Source organism: Clinocottus analis, unplaced genomic scaffold (assembly GCF_023055335.1).
Source record: "Clinocottus analis isolate CAN_PGR_092001 unplaced genomic scaffold, fCliAna1.0.p SCAF_14, whole genome shotgun sequence".
NCBI lineage: Eukaryota > Metazoa > Chordata > Actinopteri > Perciformes > Cottidae > Clinocottus > Clinocottus analis.
In genome coordinates this window covers 15,382,135-15,399,459 of record NW_027175865.1, presented here as the reverse complement: position 1 = coordinate 15,399,459, position 17,325 = coordinate 15,382,135, and the positions used below count along the sequence as shown (strand labels likewise).

The window sequence follows — 17,325 nt, the reverse complement described above, 5'->3', positions numbered from 1 at the left end:
CAGCTTGGGTCAAGTTCTCTTTCCCTTCATCATCTTTTGTTTTCAAAAAAATACATTTGGATTTGAAACAATCAACGTTTAAAACCGTAGTAATAAAGTCTGTAGTTTTAACATGAATAGATGGCGTATTTTCATAGTTACAAATGGCCATGCAGCTGCAACAATAGCAAACAATAATCCATTCAAAATGCTCAAGGATAGAAAGTTGATGCCATTGTTTTATACAGTCAAATCAGTTAAAACAGAACATTGGATTTAAAGGGTGTGAACAATAACTGATTTCCCTTCAGCTTGAAGGGAAACGTGTCCCATTAAACTGTTGCTCTGTACAAAATGTTCCCTAACCCTATAAAGCATTTAAAGGACCCGAGGAAGCGTAACAGTGGGACGGCCTGCTGTTGCATAATGTCTCAGATGCATGTAAAATGATACGCAGTGAACGTAGTTCACAGAGGTCTGCAGTAACCTTTTTGAGTACTTTGAACCGTCTCACCTTCTTAAACTGAAGACCTGCAAGATGTGTGAGAGATCCAAGAAGTGTTATTTTATCCGTTGGTGATTTGTGTTTGATATGTAGACGTTGAGCTACATTACATACTGTTGCTTTGTCTTGGAACAACTTCTTATGAAAAAATGTGATATATTTGGTTTATTTTTATGCCTTCAATACAATGCTTTCACCAAAAAGTTCAAGCTAAAGTGCAGAGTTTTGTTATACCAAGATAAAAAAAAAAACCTAATTACATTTACAAATAACTCAGATAACCTAATTTTCTTTATCGTTCCTCATCTTTTCTTTCTTCTGTAACTGCTTAGTATTCAGCCAACACGTTGACCTTTAAGTGACGCCCGGCTGAGTGGCGAGAGTGGCTCCAAATATGTCCAGCATGATGGGATGAATCCTCCCATTGACTCGGACTGTGGGCAGGAAAAGCCCACTAACAGTGTGACAGATTTTCTTAGTGACAAAGCTCCTGTTTGTCTATTGGATGAAAGCAGGGTTGTCTTTCTGTGCGTGTGTGTGTGTGTGTGTGTGTGTGCGAGCTCTGCCCTCCCTCCATGGCTGTCATAATGAATCAACCGTGGTTCTTCTCGGGGAAATATAGGTCATAAGACACCCAGAAAGCAGCACTCCTATGCGAGAACAAAGGCCGGGTCACCTTGCTGGTAGAAATTACAGTCAAACGAATGTCACAACGCTATGATTTAAGCCCTGTCGGCCTTTTCACAAGCAACCCATCATCGAACCCTATTTTTAGGCAGGAAACCTGTGGCTAGGAGCTGCTTTCACACATGATGCTATTAGGGCTATAAGTGACCCTTCCCTTTGATCTCAAGGCCCAGCTTGACGCCCAAAAGGCCACTCAGGAGTTCCAGCGGGCGGTCGAGATCCTGCGGGCGGCCAAGGAGACCATCGCCCTGGCCGAGGAGCGGCTGCTGGAGGAGGACAGCCGCCAGTTTGACTCCGCCTGGCAGGAAATGCTCAACCACGCCACAAAGAGGGTAGGAACCCGCTGAAAAATACTGGAAAAGTTTGTGCGTGGGGGGGGGTTGACGTTCAGACTGAAAGTGAAACTAGGATAACACTGCAATGTTCTAGCTCCTTGTTTGAATAAAGGCCTCTCGATCGCTTCAGGTCATGGAGGCCGAGCAGGAGAGAACGCGCAGCGAGGCCGAACACAAGAAAACCGCAGCCAACTACAACTCCTGCATCGGCCACATGAGGCAGTTGGAGAAGAAACTCAAGCGCACCATCAACAAGTCCAGGTCTGTGCCTTTGTCTCCCGCTCTGAATGTCTCCTTCTCTTTCCCCCCCTGCTTGGGCCTCGCTCTGTGTGGGAAAGCAGCGCTAATTTGATGTGATCTGATGCAGTCCAGATGTTTCATTTGTTGCTTGTGGAGAGTCGAGGGTGTGCTACATTTGTAAGAGCCAAGGAATGTGACTGCTCACAGAGGAGTGTTATTCCTCCCAGTGACAGCTGGCACAGCTTCTGCCTCTCTCTCAGTTTTTCCTTCTTTTTCTCTCCCCCTGTAGGCCGTATTTTGAACTGAAAGCCAAGTATTATCTACAGCTCGAGGTATGTATGTTGTCATGCTTTTACACAATTGAGAGTTTGAGCAAAAACAGTTCCAAGCACTGGAGTTTATACGTTATTATATTAAAAACATGTGTAATAACTTTCCATCAAGAAGCATCATTGTTCAAAGTTTTAATATGGAAAATACTTTGGTTTACGACCAAATACCATCAAAACTAATGACGGCTTCATGAGCAACTGTTTGCATGCTAAACTGAGAAAGAAAACCTTTTGAACATCACACAAAATATGCTCTATAAGTGAGATAAAGCATTACAAGCTCCTGCAACATTTTGAAATGGTAGAGATCAATAGATACTGTAATAATCCTGCAAGGGGAAATTGTTTTGTTAGACCAGCATTTATACTTACAAGTAAAGCAACATTAAATGCACAATATATACAAAACAATTGAATGATTTTAAATGAATTAACAAAGTAGACAATAGTGCAAAGATGTAACAAAACAAGCAGTGTGTTACAGGTGTTACAGTTGAGTGATTTGTTTGGCCAAAGGTGATTTATTATATAGTCTTGACGTCTGTCTGTGGGACAATAATATACACTTCCTGTGCTTTTACTAGACGTCGTCGTGACGTGTTCGTCTCCCCGACTATGTTGGGAAGTGTTATATTTATTTTTAAAAAAGCAAAAGTAATCAGGTCATACTCTGTGTTCAGGTTGACTTCTCCCATTGAGGTCAACAGACTCAGGACCTGCCACAAGTGTCCTGAAGGGCGGGGCAGTGGAGAAACCCACTTGACACAGAAACTGCCTTTAGCTCGTCGAGGGACCACTGTGTCAAAATGTAAATATTCATATGTTTGAATGTTTGTCTGTTTAAATCCTCTTAGCAACTCAAGCGTCTTGTGGATGAGCGTCAGGCCAAACTCGTGGTCGCCAAAGCCGACTACCGCACGGCGTTACGCAACCTAGAGAGCATCTCCGAAGAGATCCACGCCCAGCGCCGCTCCCTCGCCATGGGTGCCAGGGAGCAGGGCGTCGGCGCGGAGGGAGACGGGCCCGACGAGGACATCGCCGGCTTCACCATGGAGTCAGACGGTCTGTCGAGTGAGTGCAACTCCACACGTCCTCACTACTCATCCCCATTTAGTTAGTGGTGTTGTTGCATCCGTGTGTCTGCATGTTTAATGTGCATATGTGTGTGTGTGTGTGTGTGTGTGTGTGTGTTTCAGTGGTGTCCGTATCAATCGATGAAGAGGGCAGTCACAGTAGCAGCTCAGAGGAGGAGACCGACACTCGCTCCACCTCCTCCCCCCGGGCCGTGCCATCCTCTTCATCCTCCTCCTCCTCCTCCTCTACCCAACCTTCCACCTCTGCCTCCTCCACCCCGGACATGCCCTGCCCTGAGCCCCCTCCCTCTTCCTCCTCTTCCTCCTCTTCTTCCTCCTCTTCCTCCTCCTCCTCCTCCTCCTCCTCCTCGCTCTTCACCCCCTGCTCGTGCCTCTCCTCCTCGCCCTCCGTCCTCTCTTCCTCCGGTGCGGGTGGGCAGGAGTTAGCGAGCCCCTGTAGCCCTCGTGACCCCGACTCGGTGTGGGGCTCTCGGCATGCCTCGCCTCTCCTGGGCCCTCGCAGCCAGTGCAGCGGAGCTTCTTCTCCGGACTGCGACCAGGAGAGAGGTGTGTGTTCATCACATCAGTGTGTACATGTGTGTTGACCTCTGACGGGATGCTTCATCCATCCTGTGTTACATTTTGTTTCTATTTTTGGAGCTTTAAAAGTTTGAAAAGCAGTTCAACGTTTAGTTTTACGATAAGTGTATACTTTTGGTTTCTGAGTGTTTGAGTAGAAGATCGTTACCAATGACAGAGCTGGAGTAAAGGTATGGTTAGCATAGCTAGCTTAGCATGAAGACTGAGGGGGAAATCACAAGCCAGGCTCTGCCGACCACTCAGAAATATGCTTACCAACACCTCGAAAGCTCACTGAATAACACTACGATTTCTTCAAAGATCTTGGTATTGTATTCTTTTCTCCCTTTGAAGAGTGACTAGCAGTTTCCTCGATTTCACTAACTTGTGCAAAGCTGGGCTAACCAGGTCCTGGGCGACCGTCTCGGTGGTTAGCATGCCCGTTTACTTCCACGTTGCACACGTATTCACTGCGCGCTCCCTTTCTGTGTGTTGCAGGTGACCGAGCAGAGGGAGCGGAGGCGGCGCTAGAAGCCGGTTTGAACAAGCTAACCTTGACTGTAGCTCAAAAACAAGAAGGGGACTCCGAGGATGAACAAGATCCCCATGTCATTAACCCCGAAATATCCGCTCCCAGCTCAGCCACGACCACTCTGCTACTCAACAGTGTCTCATAAACTCCTGTCTGGACTCTGTGGCAGAAGACTTGGCGCAGGATGAGGACCTGCACAGCCAGAGCTCAAACCAACCTGACGTTGTGTCTCCGTATTGTCTTAACCTCCAATGGTGTCATATTAGAAGGTGCTCTTAGTAGTGTATTTGAACATCAGTACATCATTTAAGTAAGTTGTAAACCTGTTGTGTAAAATAAGAGCAGGGACAGGAGGATTGGTCTGTATTGGTATCATTAGTGCAAGCATTATTCAAAAGACTGCATTCCTCATAAATCTCATTTCTTGCTGTTGCAAAGTGAGTGTGTTGTTGCCATTGAACGGATTTCACATGCTCCGTCTATTTCATGCCGCAAAGTCATTTGCGTTGTACAGCAGTATGGAAAAACTGTCTTTCCTGTTCTCAAACTTCTCAAATATGGTGTGACCCGTCTATACAGCTTTGAAGTATTGTGTCAAAATTAATGTCAAAAAACATGTATCGTCGTAAATATGCTAAAGCTGGCACCGCCAAGAGAAGTCAGTGAGCCTCTTCTTGGATCTGCATCTGCACACCAGGATCCAAACGGGACAAAACAAAGATGTCGAATGTTGGATCGCCAGCGAGCTCCGCTTCGAGCTCCTAAATGTGAAGTTAAAAAAATGTAGGAGGCAGAGACTGTTTTTGGGGGAGAAATCGTCGAGGAGGAACGAGGAGCGCAAGCAGGCCTCCGAGCACTAAACACAAGAGACTCTCTTCAGGCGGGACTGAACACAAGTGGTCTTCCGTTTGGATTTGTGAACGAGTGAGTGAGTGAATGTTGAGCGCAGATCATCGTCTGGTGATCGAGCACATTTGAGTGTGTGTGTGTGTCTGTTGTGTTTTTGGGAAATACTCAAATACTTCCTGTAGGACAGATATTCTATATTTATACTCCTGTATTCTTGTATATGAGCAGTGGTCTGTGGTTACTATTGTTATTGTTTAACAAAATAAGCAATAAATGTGCTACATTTAACAGATTATTTTGATGTCAGTTCTCAACTATGTTCGTTTGCACTCAAGGTCGTAAAACTAAATCTGGTCATCAAAGCCTCTTTTGAAATCAGCAGAATTATACTTTTAAACAGGATAATGTGGTATTGAATGAGGGAAGATATGACGTGAGACAGATAAAGAGACTGTCGGGCTGATTGGATTGCATTCGCACTGCAAGTTCAACATTTTTATTTATTAATGAATGGAAAACCAAAACATGTTGACTCAGTCGCCATCAAGGCATAAAGTGCAATGACAACGGTTTTCAAGTTAAACATTTCTTCAGCAAAGAGGGTCCAATAAGCGTATTTCCCAAAAGATCAACCTATTCCTCAATTTTTAAATAATAATCAATGTTTAATTTGCCCCGCAGCAGCACCTGGTCAGCAGCGACACTGACCACTTTCTCTGAATCAGAATTACTGCCAGGAATTAGAAAGACTCTACCTTTGAAAACAAAATTGGATATTTATGTATCACAAAGAGGGTGGGTTAAAAGTATTAAACGGATTAGTCACAAAATGTACACCGTATTCCTTATATAGTGTATATGAAGTTGTCAGGACCCCAAAAGAGACACGAAATAATTTAAAGAGTCAAAGAGATGCAGGAAATAACATTTGAGTTTGGATAAATGATATAAATGACAATTAAAGTCAACCTAATCCAAACCTAAAAACTCAAGACTAATGGGCCAAAATGAACAAAAAGAAGAGGAGACGCTCAGACCAACCCACAGCGTAAAGACACCCAACAGACATAAAGACACAAAACCAGGACTACGAGACCCATCAAAAAGGCAAGTGAAGGTCGCTCCCCACCGTTTAACATGTGCACAGCCTCTTTTCACCTCTATTGGGCCAAAGGAGTCCTAACACACGGGGATGGATAAGAGCTCGACGATATCTCTGTGCTTCACAAGTGAATCGCTGACCGAGGCTCCTTTAGTTTCAGGCTTTTGTTGAAGTTCCTGGTTTCCATACTCTATGGATTACTCCTTTCACCTTGGACATGTCAGGCTTTTTATGCAGTCCGTGCCCATTTTATTAAATATCAAAAAAAGCACTGACCATTCATTTTTAGAAGATTAATGGTGTGGAGTTTAAAACTGTGGGTTGACCTTAAATTGGAGGGAATACCAAGTTCAACTAACTGTCAGCTGTAAATCCTGTATTTCTGTGCCACTTTTAAGTACTTAAGTACGTCGCACAAGCCTTTTTTCCTCGTCAGCTTTCACGGCTGTCCAGTTCAATGCCTTTTCCAAATAAGCACCAGTGACTTTGATTTAGTCCCCAAAGCGCTCCTTCAATAGCTTCCTTCTGCTTAACCTCAACGCCCATTCATTAGACCGCCGTTGACAAGGTCTCTGGGCCGGCCAGAGGCGTACTGCTCGAGAAAAGTATTGTTTTTCCTCCATTCAGTGTTCAAACGTTTGCATAGTTTTTGGTATTTTTATATACAACAGCGTCGAGGTGACCATGCATCCTGGAAAGACGAGACTTGTGTTCTTCGCTGAAGGCCGCATGGATTCAGAACAGTTACTGGTGTTTCGGGCACTGCGCTCATGCATAAACTATACAAGTGACACCTCAATATCCGAAAAGTCTGTTCTTTTGTTTGTTGGCTTCCAAATAAGCCTTCAATCCATTGAGTTGAATCCACCATTTGCTCCTTCGTGTTAAGGTTATGGAGAAGTATAGTGGCAGCAGATGATTCTAGCAGGTATTTATTTTACAGCTGCATTTGTTTTGTTTCTAGCGTCACTTGAACTTGCAGTGCAGGTTTGTCCTTTATTAAAGAAGTAGCTAGCTATTGGCAGGGCAGCATTTTCAGCAGCTGCTTGATTTGACATGCCGAGCCGTAAAAGTTGTTCAGTTCCACCTCAAAGACGGGTTTGACCATTTCTTCTTCCACAAAACGTGTGAATGGAATCAGTTACTAAATCATGGATGGGGGTGTGTGACTACACTTACCTGGAAATACCTAATCCCAGGCTCATCGCAGACTTAGTCAGAGATAGTTTGCACAATTGCATACAGTAAATCATGAGTTATCAACTGAGTCATGAGCGCCATATATTTGGGAATTAAGTTGCTCCGGCAACTTCACAACTGATGACACACTGGCACACCTGAAGTAATCGTTTCCATAACAAGTCAAACGGCTATTAAACTGCCTGGAGCATATATTCTCTTCTGGTACCGTCCTGATGGAAATACGACATTTGCCTAAAGGAGCAAAGGTTTAGGGGTTAATGCTTCAAAGTATTGGGATCCTCTTGCTGATGAACATTTAAAAGAGAACACCAGTCTTCTTCACTATACTTCCTTGCTTAACTTCAAAGGGTTTAAAATAATCAACCCCAGCGCCAGTGAGTGCAGGCTTACCTGGACACACTCTGTCATGAGGTAAATCTGCCATCTGCTGGTGACTTGGAGCTGCATGCAGTCGCCAGCAGACAAAACACTCGGACAGGACGTCCCTTAAAGCCTCATTAGCATCAGGAATTCAATCTTCACAGACCTTACTTGTTGTCCTTGTTGAAGATATATGTGACAGAAATGTGAAGATCTTTTGCCAGTAAGGATGTTTAGATTCTCCAGGTAGTGCTCCTTGAATGGCATACATTGTGTTTGTGTGTTTGCATGCTCCTTGTTTTCCCCTGCGGAGTGCTTTGAGGATACTAACCAGGCCTCAAGGTTGTCGGTTGTTTTTTTTAAAAATGTAATTTATTTTTAGGTTGTGCATTACAAACAGTGTTTATGCTTCGGTGCTGCATACCATACAGCACAGCATTTTCTTTAACAAGATTCATTCACATTAAAACAACATGGAGTAAAATGAAAGACAAACATGTTGGACATGTTTCTGCAGCCCAGTCCCTGCAGCAGAAAGTTGTCTGTATTGAGTCCTGTATTTAAAAAATATTTTTGTAGCAACACTAATTTGTAGAGGAGTGTTATTGTAAGCGATGTGGGTGTACAAGGAATGAATCAGCCTAACACGTTGTGGGTTTTCCTCATAACTTCTCACCAGACCAGCCGAGACCAAACTCTCCTCGTCTCCCTCTCTCCCTTCTCCTTATTCAACCCTGTAAGTTACCTCCAGCCACCTGAACAGTTCCCACTATTGACCTTATCAACTACCAGATCATGACCTTAATATACCACCAACCACTAAGATTTTATCATAAGTCACCAATAGCTAGATCCTTTGAATCCTTTCAATTGAATCAACATCAACAGCCCTAGCACCTCTTTTGTTGTTTAGTGATATACACTTCATACACTTTACATTTTTGCACTTTCTTGTTTTGTTTAGTTTCCTTAAATTAATACGCTCTAATGTTATTGAGTACTTTTCATACCTAATATTTGTGTGTCTTCTATGTAACTTCGATTGCTGCACAAACAAATTTCCCCTTCAGGATAAATATCCATCCATCTATCTATCTATCTATCTATCTATCTATCTATCTATCTATCTATCTATCTATCTATCTATCTATCTATCTATCTATCTATCTATCCATCTATCTATCCATCTATCTATCTATTTATCTATCTATCTATCTATCTATCTATCTATCTATCTATCTATCTATCTATACTAAATATGAAGACAAGAGGATAGACAGCAATTTAATATCATACTAAACTTATGTTTGCACATGTATAATTTATACCTGTGTTTACGTAATTATGTTTACATCACCCAATTTCACGCTAACACTATATATAAATGATATATTTAGATTCTTATGACGTGTGTTCTTGGGTAGTATAGAAGTTAATGTTGTTTTTTTAACAGGAAACAGCCAGTTCCTTGCATCCATATCCAGCGAAATCCAATGTCCATGTTTTGTAATGACATGTGTTTGAGTTTGAGTAATTTGATACAAAAGGTTATTTTTGTCGGACTTAAAATAAACAGTCAACGAGGACTAAAAGTGGGGGAGCTACTGTCTCTGTCAGTGTCATGTGTCACACAGGTCATTTAGTCATATGACACAAATCACATGACACATATTTAAAGGAAAAACGACCTCTTGCATCTGATTGGCTGACGCTCCACCGCGCCTCCCTCTGATTGGTTGAGAGACGATGTAAATACGTGTTTGCGGTCAGTTTGTCAGTGTTTTGCACGGAAGGCTTGTTTTTTTGTGTTGTTTGACTGTTTCATCCCCTGTACTTCTGGTCTCGCAGTAGAAACGATGCGTTGGTTCGTCGCAGCTGCTCTTCTGTGGGCCTTCACAGGTAATCGTCACGTTTAATTTGCCGCACCGAGTCTCCAGTTTGCTCAGATACGAGCTACGGAAGCCGCTAAAGAATGCATTTGGTATTATCACAAAGTGTGTCACGCTCACTATCTCTCGGGTTGCAAACATACAATTGCAGCAGTGGTGAGTAGATATAAAAGTCTACAAGAAATCAGATACTAAGTAAAAAAATATATCTTCTGTCTCCGATGCATGTGGAGAAATGCACACACTGTCGTACCAAAGTCGAGGCAAAAATCAGTCAATTTAAAGTTCACTTGGTTATCAGGCTATTTCAGTGACATCCTAAAATATATATTTTAATGCCAAACGAAACTATAGTAGCTACACTTTGATTCGGCATACATGCTACACAACATGCTGCACACTTATTGACGAAACTACAGCTCTTTGTCGTAAGCACTAACGTTAACTCGTTATTCCTTCAGTGGTAACCGAGATAAACACTGAGGATTTGTAGGCAGGAAATGTGTTTAAATATGTGGCAGTAGGTCAGTTGCTTGTCTGCTATGGAGTATGTTAAGATTAAAGTATTTACTATATTGCAACACTGTCGTACAGCTGTTAGCTTTGAGACGTAAGTGATATTGACAGTGTTGGAGCAAATGTCCAATGTCCTATAAGTCAATTGATCGGGTCATCATGGATGCTGAAAATGTAGTTTTTGTAAAGCACCAATTCAACATCCCTCCCTCCCCTCCCTTCTAGCTACAGAGGGAAAAGCTGTCCTTACCCCTCCAAGTTTTGGGAACAGCTATCACGTCAAAGGTAAGCGGTGCAACATTCAATTACACGTTTAGACCTATTTTTCTCCCTCATATTTGAAATGTAGACAATAGAGTTCCCATTTGTATTGCAGGAGTGATCTCTCTTCCCTATGCTGAGATCAATGAGCCATTTGAGGCCTGGTTCGACCTTGCAGCAAAGTCCAGCCGAATAGACTACTACCATGGTAAGAAACCTTCTCACTTGCGTCTGGTTCTCCTGAACCAACCCCGTGGTTTCCCTGCTTGTCTGGATTAATGATGTGAAACTGAGAACTTGCTGTGTCAAACCAAAGTCACCAGAGCGAAACATAAACTCAGCACTCTGTCGAAACAAAAAAGCACAAGCATTTTGGAGGAACTTATTGTTGGCTCATGTTACCTACTCGTGTCTTAAGTCATGCGTTTATGCAGATTTTGTGAACTGTGTCTTTTGTATCTGCACCATGTCAGACTTGTAATTTCTCAGTTATAAGTGATCACATTTTTATTTCCTGTTATGAATTACTGTTGCACCCGCTTACTTTCCTACATTTATTTACTGTCAAGTTAAAGCTGTGTTTGCCTTGTGTTGTAACCCTTTACATAAATGTATTAATCGTAACCAAAGCGTGTTAACACAATAGTAAGATTTTCACCAGAGGGTAGAATATCCACAGTATGGCCTAGTCGGTGCTCTGTGTAGTAACCAGAGCCAGCTGTCTTTATTTGCTCTGATAAGAAATGATAACAAAAAAATGTCCCAACAATTCAAAAAGCCGACGCAGACCACTGCCTTTTTTAAGAAAAACATTATCTGAACGTGCACTCAAAATGTGTTTAACTTGTTTTAATGCAAATAAAAAAAATGGACATTTGAATATTAATTATTCACTCTGTAACAATTTATCGAAACTCACATTTCAAGTTTGGGGATTATTAATACAAATAAATCTAAGGGTGTAATGAAAGCTGTCACTGTCGGTACAGTAACGTATGTCTCCAGCACGTTGCACACTGAGGCTGAAGGAGCTAATGATGGTGTTATTTTCTCTCATCGACCATCAACAGGCCAGGTGTCGACCTACCAGTTGGGGGCGGAGCAGCCGTGGGGCGTTTCCTATAAAATCACTCCTGAGACCACGGAGAAGCAGCAGAATATCATGAAGTGTTTCCTGGCCAACGGAACGAAGGAGGAAGTCGTCTCGTCGCAGGCGTCGCTGCCCGACGTTCAAGGCTTCCAGGTGAGACGGCAAAAAAGTGCTCCGAAGTATTTTGCCATGAAAAACATAGTTACTGCATGTTGTTGACGTTGGTCTCGTCTTTTGCACTGCAGCCCGAGGGAGATTTAAGCTCATTGTGCGGCCGACTCTTTCAGTAATGTTACGGCTTTGCATCAATGCAAACTCATAGAGGTGTTGAGGACTGAGGAAAATATTCTACATGAAAATAGAACGTTTGTAAAATGGAGAGATGGCTTTATTCATCCCAAATGCTTGTGCTGTAGACCGATAAAGGGTCAAACAAAAAAATAAAAATAATGCTGTTAAAATATAGATGTGTTTAAAAAAGAGTAATAAATATAACGAATATAAAGTACACAATAAGTAATTCTAACATCAGTGCCTAATAGAAACTTAAAATGGAAAGTTATATTGAAAAATAATCAAAAGTTGCATTGCACATGATACTGAAATGTTGACAAAAAAGTATTCTTGCACATGATTTTGCGAGGTCGTTCCTCCAAAGGCGGGAATTGTACAGTTTTTGTGCCACATTTCAACTACAGACTCTGTCGTAAATGATTATTACATATTCACACTTGATCTCACAACGATTTATTTCTGTTAAGGGGAAAAATGCTCTAACTTTCTGTCTCCTCACAAGTCAAAATGTCTCTCTCCCTCATAGTTCCTGAGGATGGAGTACTTCGGAGGTTCCCTGTGTGAGGTGTGGCAGAACGTGACCTCTGTGGGCTACAAGAAGAACACCTACACGCTGTGGGTGACCCGTGCAGAGAGGGGCGCAGACGGCAAGGACGAGCCGGCCACGCCCCTCCACTACGAGATGTTTGGTTACAACACGCTGCTGGGCTCGCATTACGACAAATACCTGGTGGACTACAAAGAGTTCAGCACTCGCGTGGACCCCAAAGTCTTCGCTCTGCCTGAAGGTTTGTGCTCCGCTGGAGGTGCAAGAGGTTTTTAGGAAAGTTGTTGAAGTGAGGTAAACTTTTTATTTATGTATTTATTCTCCTACAGGGATGGTCTGTGGTGGGTTTCCTGGTCCAGGAGTGGAGCACCACATGTTGGCCAATCCGATGAAGGACCTCATCCACACCTCGGCGTCGGGCCACGCGCAGCGCATGTTCGACCATTTCAAGGACAAGTTTCAGCGCCGGTACAGCGACGAAAGGGAACATGAGAAAAGGGAGCACGCTTTTGTTCAAAACCTGCGGTGAGAGAAACATTAAATACTGAGGAGTTTACTGGTGAGAGCTTATCTTAAAGCTGCTTTATAATAGTTCAGCAAAGGCTGATATCTGACGACTGGTTTCCCGTATCTGTAGTTATGTCCACTCCAAGAACAGAGCAGGGCTTCGATTCGCTCTGGCTCTGAACTCTCTGTCGGATCGAACCATGTCGGAGCTGACCACCATGAGGGGAAGGAAACAAAAGAAGACTCCAAACGCAGGGCTCCCTTTCCCCTTAAAGGCTTACGAAGCGGTGACTGTGCCCGAGTCCCTCGACTGGAGGCTTTACGGTACGGATATGCAATAATAAAGTCAAACAAAAGATCCATCTTCCCTGCAGGACGTCACAGTATTTCTGACTCCGCGCTTGCAGGTGCCGTGACCCCCGTGAAGGACCAGGCCATCTGCGGCTCCTGCTGGAGCTTTGCCACCACCGGAGCAGTAGAGGGCGCTCTCTTCCTAAAGGTGAGACGTTCAAAACAAATCTGCTTGGGCCACATTCCAGCGTTTATAGCTGGTTTATAACTTCCTCATGCTGTTTGACCACCCTCCACCCCTTCTATCGCAGGTTTATAAGCGGAGCCACTCCCCAGGGGCCAATTAGAAATGTACTATGTGATCTACGTCTAAACAAATGAATTATTAAAAAAAGAAAGAAATTTGAACGGCACTCTCCCAAACATCTGCGTTTTTCTGCACTTGCATTGTACTTCCTGTGATTTGTTGTATACATTTTGTGTTGCTCTTGTCTTTCAGACGGGCTCCCTGCAGGTTCTGTCTCAGCAGATGCTCGTCGACTGTTCTTGGGGTTTCGGCAATAACGGCTGTGATGGAGGGGAGGAGTGGCGAGGATACGAGTGGATCATGAAACACGGAGGCATCGCCACAACGGAAACCTACGGAGCCTACATGGGAATGGTGAGATTTATTTCCCTCCTTTAAAATGTTTTGACTCTGCTGGCATTTAGTCTGAGGCAGCAAGGTTCAGGCAGACATTTTTAAAGGCACTTTATACAAATTAATGCATTGCATTTTTTAAAATTTATTTTAGTTCCTCTGACTATTTCCACGTTCAGTATTAACTTTCCGCCTCCCTCTCTGAACAGAATGGATTTTGCCACTTGAACACATCCCAGCTCACGGCACAAATCCAGAGCTACACCAACGTGACCTCGGGAGACGCAGAGGCCCTCAAGGTGGCGCTCTTTAAAAACGGGCCGACGGCCGTCAGCATCGACGCGGCGCATCGTTCCTTTGTCTTCTACAGCCACGGCGTCTACTACGAGCCGGCTTGTGGTACGTTCGCCTCCCTCTCGCACGTTTTCACCGCAGCAACGGTCTTTTTTTTTTTTTTTGTGCGCTATAACTCGGCATGCGTCTCGTGCTTTTCCAGGCAACACCACCAACGATTTGGATCACGCCGTGCTCGCGGTGGGATACGGCACACTGGACGGGGAGCCGTACTGGTTGGTAAAGAACTCGTGGTCCACATACTGGGGCAACGACGGCTACATCCTGATGTCGATGAAGGATAACAACTGTGGCGTCACCACCGACGCGACATACGTCACAATGGCATAGCTTTGCCCCTTTTCCACTCTGTAAAAATACATTTTAATGCCACTATGAGTCCCTGAGGCTGTGGGACGCCTAATGTGAGACATGCAGAGGTATGGAGATCCAACCGTGCTGCTGGGTGTTAATAATATGTTGCTGTTAAAAGGTGTCTGAGTGAATTAAGACACTGCACAACTCTCACAAGACTCCTTTCTTTAAATTGTTTTTATTAAACAAGGCCTTGACAAGTTTAATGCACATGGCTACGGTGCCTTTTCAGTTGTACATTTCAGTTGACGCATTTCCACTTGGTATTATACTTTATGATGTTTTGCACTGGAATGAAATCAATGCAATAAAAGAAAGTTTTCTGTCTGCTGCCCTCAGTGAAACCTTGTGACTATTATACTGTAATGGGGTCAAACTTCAACAAAAGATTCCTCCTGGTCGGGGTCTTCGGCCTCACGCCTGGTGTGAGCGTTCCTTTGTCCTGTGTGGGAAGAGCAGAGAAGGAGACGCGAGTGTGTTTGTTTACGTCCTTATTACTTTGTATACTTGCTATACGTAATTAGTCCTGTGTTTTTAGGTGTTTAAGATAATCCTTTATTAGTCCTGCAGTGGGGAAAGTGCAGGATTTCAGCAGCAGTGAACACGAGACATAGTGAATACAAATCAAGTAATATAAATAACCAGTGTTGGAGGAAGTATTCTGATCTCTTACTTCAGTAAAAGTACTATTACCACACTGAAAATTACAGCTTCAGCTGGAAAAAAGAGAAGTTATGACTCAGCGACGGTATTTTTTTCTCTGGAGTACAATGGATCCTCTCTTTGGTCAAACTCGAAGTGGAAAGAAATCGCTGCTCCAGATTCATTAGTATTAGTTTAATCTTTAGTCAGTGTTCAATAAAATAATGTATGTTTCATACAGTATATGTTTTTCTGCATAATAATCCACCTTGATAAAGTTATCAGGCCTGAACTGAATTAAACGAGCAAAAGCTGGGAACTATTTTCATGCCCCGGAACACGTTGTATTGTCGGGTGACTTGGACGTGGGTTTCCTACGTCACGTGTGCGTTATAAAAACCGAAGCCTGTCCCCCTTCCTGTTGTGGGTGCGCATGACGTCACTGACGCTGCGTTCAGACCGCGTTGGGTGCTGGTTTGGGTGTCTGGTCGGCAGCAGAGAGACAAACCATCAAGTCAGATGCATTCAACAGGAAGCAGAAGCGGAGCGAAAACCGTCGCTTTAGAATTAAAAGCACAACACAATATTATTATTATTATTATTATTATTAATAATAATAATAATAATAATAAAAGATTCAGCGTCGCAATGGATCTTTATCTGTTTTATAAAACTTTTTCTCTCTCCTCAAACTCATGCGAGACTGCACAGACCTTTCCATGATCAAATGACAAATGAAAACCTCTTCAGGACTGCTTTTAATGTATGATCGTGTGCTCTATGTTATTATTCTTGATTTGTTTTTATTGTATAGCTTTCATAAGGATTTTAAAAATGTATGATGAAAAGTGCTACATAAATGAATTCATCTTTCACTGCTGTTATCCATTCCTGGTTTGTTTTATTGGTTTATTATGCAGTTTATGCATATTATAATTATTCTCTTGTTTTTTTCCACCTAACTTAAAGCACTTTGACCTATACTATAAACTTAAAGTTTAATATTATATATTATTGTGGATAGAGAGCTCCTTTTCCTCTGTTTTGGTTGTTTGACCGTGTGACAGTTAATCCTCCATTAGAAATGTCTCCATAACTAAGAATGCATGCAATAATAAGGGTTATTATTTTGTGAAAACATCAATCTTTACGTTTGTGCGGATGCTTCGAGCTGCATTTCCCCTTTGTTTTATGGGGCTTTATTTTGGAGGAGATGACCGGAAGTCGTGTCATTTTACTCCTTGCTGGCTTCACAGTGGTGAAGGGAGGCTCCGGAGAGAGTGAGAGAGACAAGACAAGAGAGAGAGAGAGAGGGAGAGGGAGAGAGAGAGTGGGAGATGGCTGAAGGGAAGGAAGACTGGACTGGGTCAAGAGCGACTTTGTTACCCAACATAAGGTGACCTTGACCGCGGACACAGTCCGGACCCGAGGAACAGCAGCGACCCGCCGGCCTGCTCAGACTGTTTGACAGCGACCCGCTTTCTTCCTGCTCATCCGAAGGAACAGTCACCATCATCACCATCATCATCATCACCATCATATTCCCTCTCCTGCAGGATCCCTCAGCTGCACCCAGAGTCCCTTCTTGGATTTCTCTGTCAGAGACTCGGACGCGTCGGGTCTCCATCCTGTGAGTGTGAGTATCGAGCTCTGAGCTGTCTTTTTTTTTTTTTTTTTTGAAATGGCGATGTCATGCATCATGCGGTCAGCTGAGTGTGTGTCCCGCCTGCCTGCCACACTGATTGTGTTACTGGAGAGCCCCGAATCACGAAAAAAAAAAGCTAAGATCCGCATCCAGTGACGCGACCTCCTGATGCCGCTGAAGCCACACCCTCAGACACACGGCGTGTCAGTAGCGTCGTTTGTGCCACACACGCATGAATGAACCCTGCGTGGCCTATTTACTGAGGCACACTGCCACAGCAGCACTGCGGGACAAGTAGACATCTTTTTCACTGGAGGACTGTCAAGTTATCATTTCAATGGACCTGCTTTTATTTTTGGATTTATTGAAATGAACGACCACCTTATTTCCCTTCACTGCAGAATCATTTTCTAAATCAGAATGAGCTAATATGCACAGTATAAATATACATTAAGTGTGTATGTCTTTGTAGTCCGGACTTATTTGTCTTCATGGAGATTTTTTAAATAACTTTCACTT

The 17,325-nt window shown here is 43.3% G+C and overlaps 2 protein-coding genes across 2 annotated transcripts in view; both read left to right on the top strand.

Moving 5' to 3' along the window:
- Positions 1-5,406, top strand: part of LOC137784681 (SH3 domain-binding protein 5-like) — an 11,765-nt gene extending 6,359 nt beyond the window's left edge. Inside the window, exons 4-9 of the mRNA XM_068575536.1 lie at positions 1,339-1,503; positions 1,637-1,767; positions 2,036-2,078; positions 2,933-3,149; positions 3,275-3,718; positions 4,229-5,406. Coding sequence (XP_068431637.1) covers positions 1,339-1,503; positions 1,637-1,767; positions 2,036-2,078; positions 2,933-3,149; positions 3,275-3,718; positions 4,229-4,407 — 1,179 coding nt within the window. The 3' untranslated portion in view covers positions 4,408-5,406. The remainder of the gene's footprint in view (positions 1-1,338; positions 1,504-1,636; positions 1,768-2,035; positions 2,079-2,932; positions 3,150-3,274; positions 3,719-4,228) is intronic.
- A 4,117-nt stretch (positions 5,407-9,523) lies between these two features.
- zgc:110239 (uncharacterized protein LOC550326 homolog) lies at positions 9,524-14,846 on the top strand. Its single transcript, XM_068575535.1, has 11 exons — positions 9,524-9,675; positions 10,407-10,466; positions 10,558-10,650; positions 11,513-11,685; positions 12,353-12,614; positions 12,703-12,898; positions 13,011-13,204; positions 13,288-13,379; positions 13,671-13,832; positions 14,021-14,210; positions 14,308-14,846. The coding sequence occupies exons 1-11, from the start codon at positions 9,633-9,635 to the stop codon at positions 14,493-14,495; spliced, it is 1,653 nt and encodes a 550-aa protein (XP_068431636.1). The 5' UTR covers positions 9,524-9,632; the 3' UTR covers positions 14,496-14,846.
- The last annotated feature ends 2,479 nt before the right edge of the window (positions 14,847-17,325 follow it).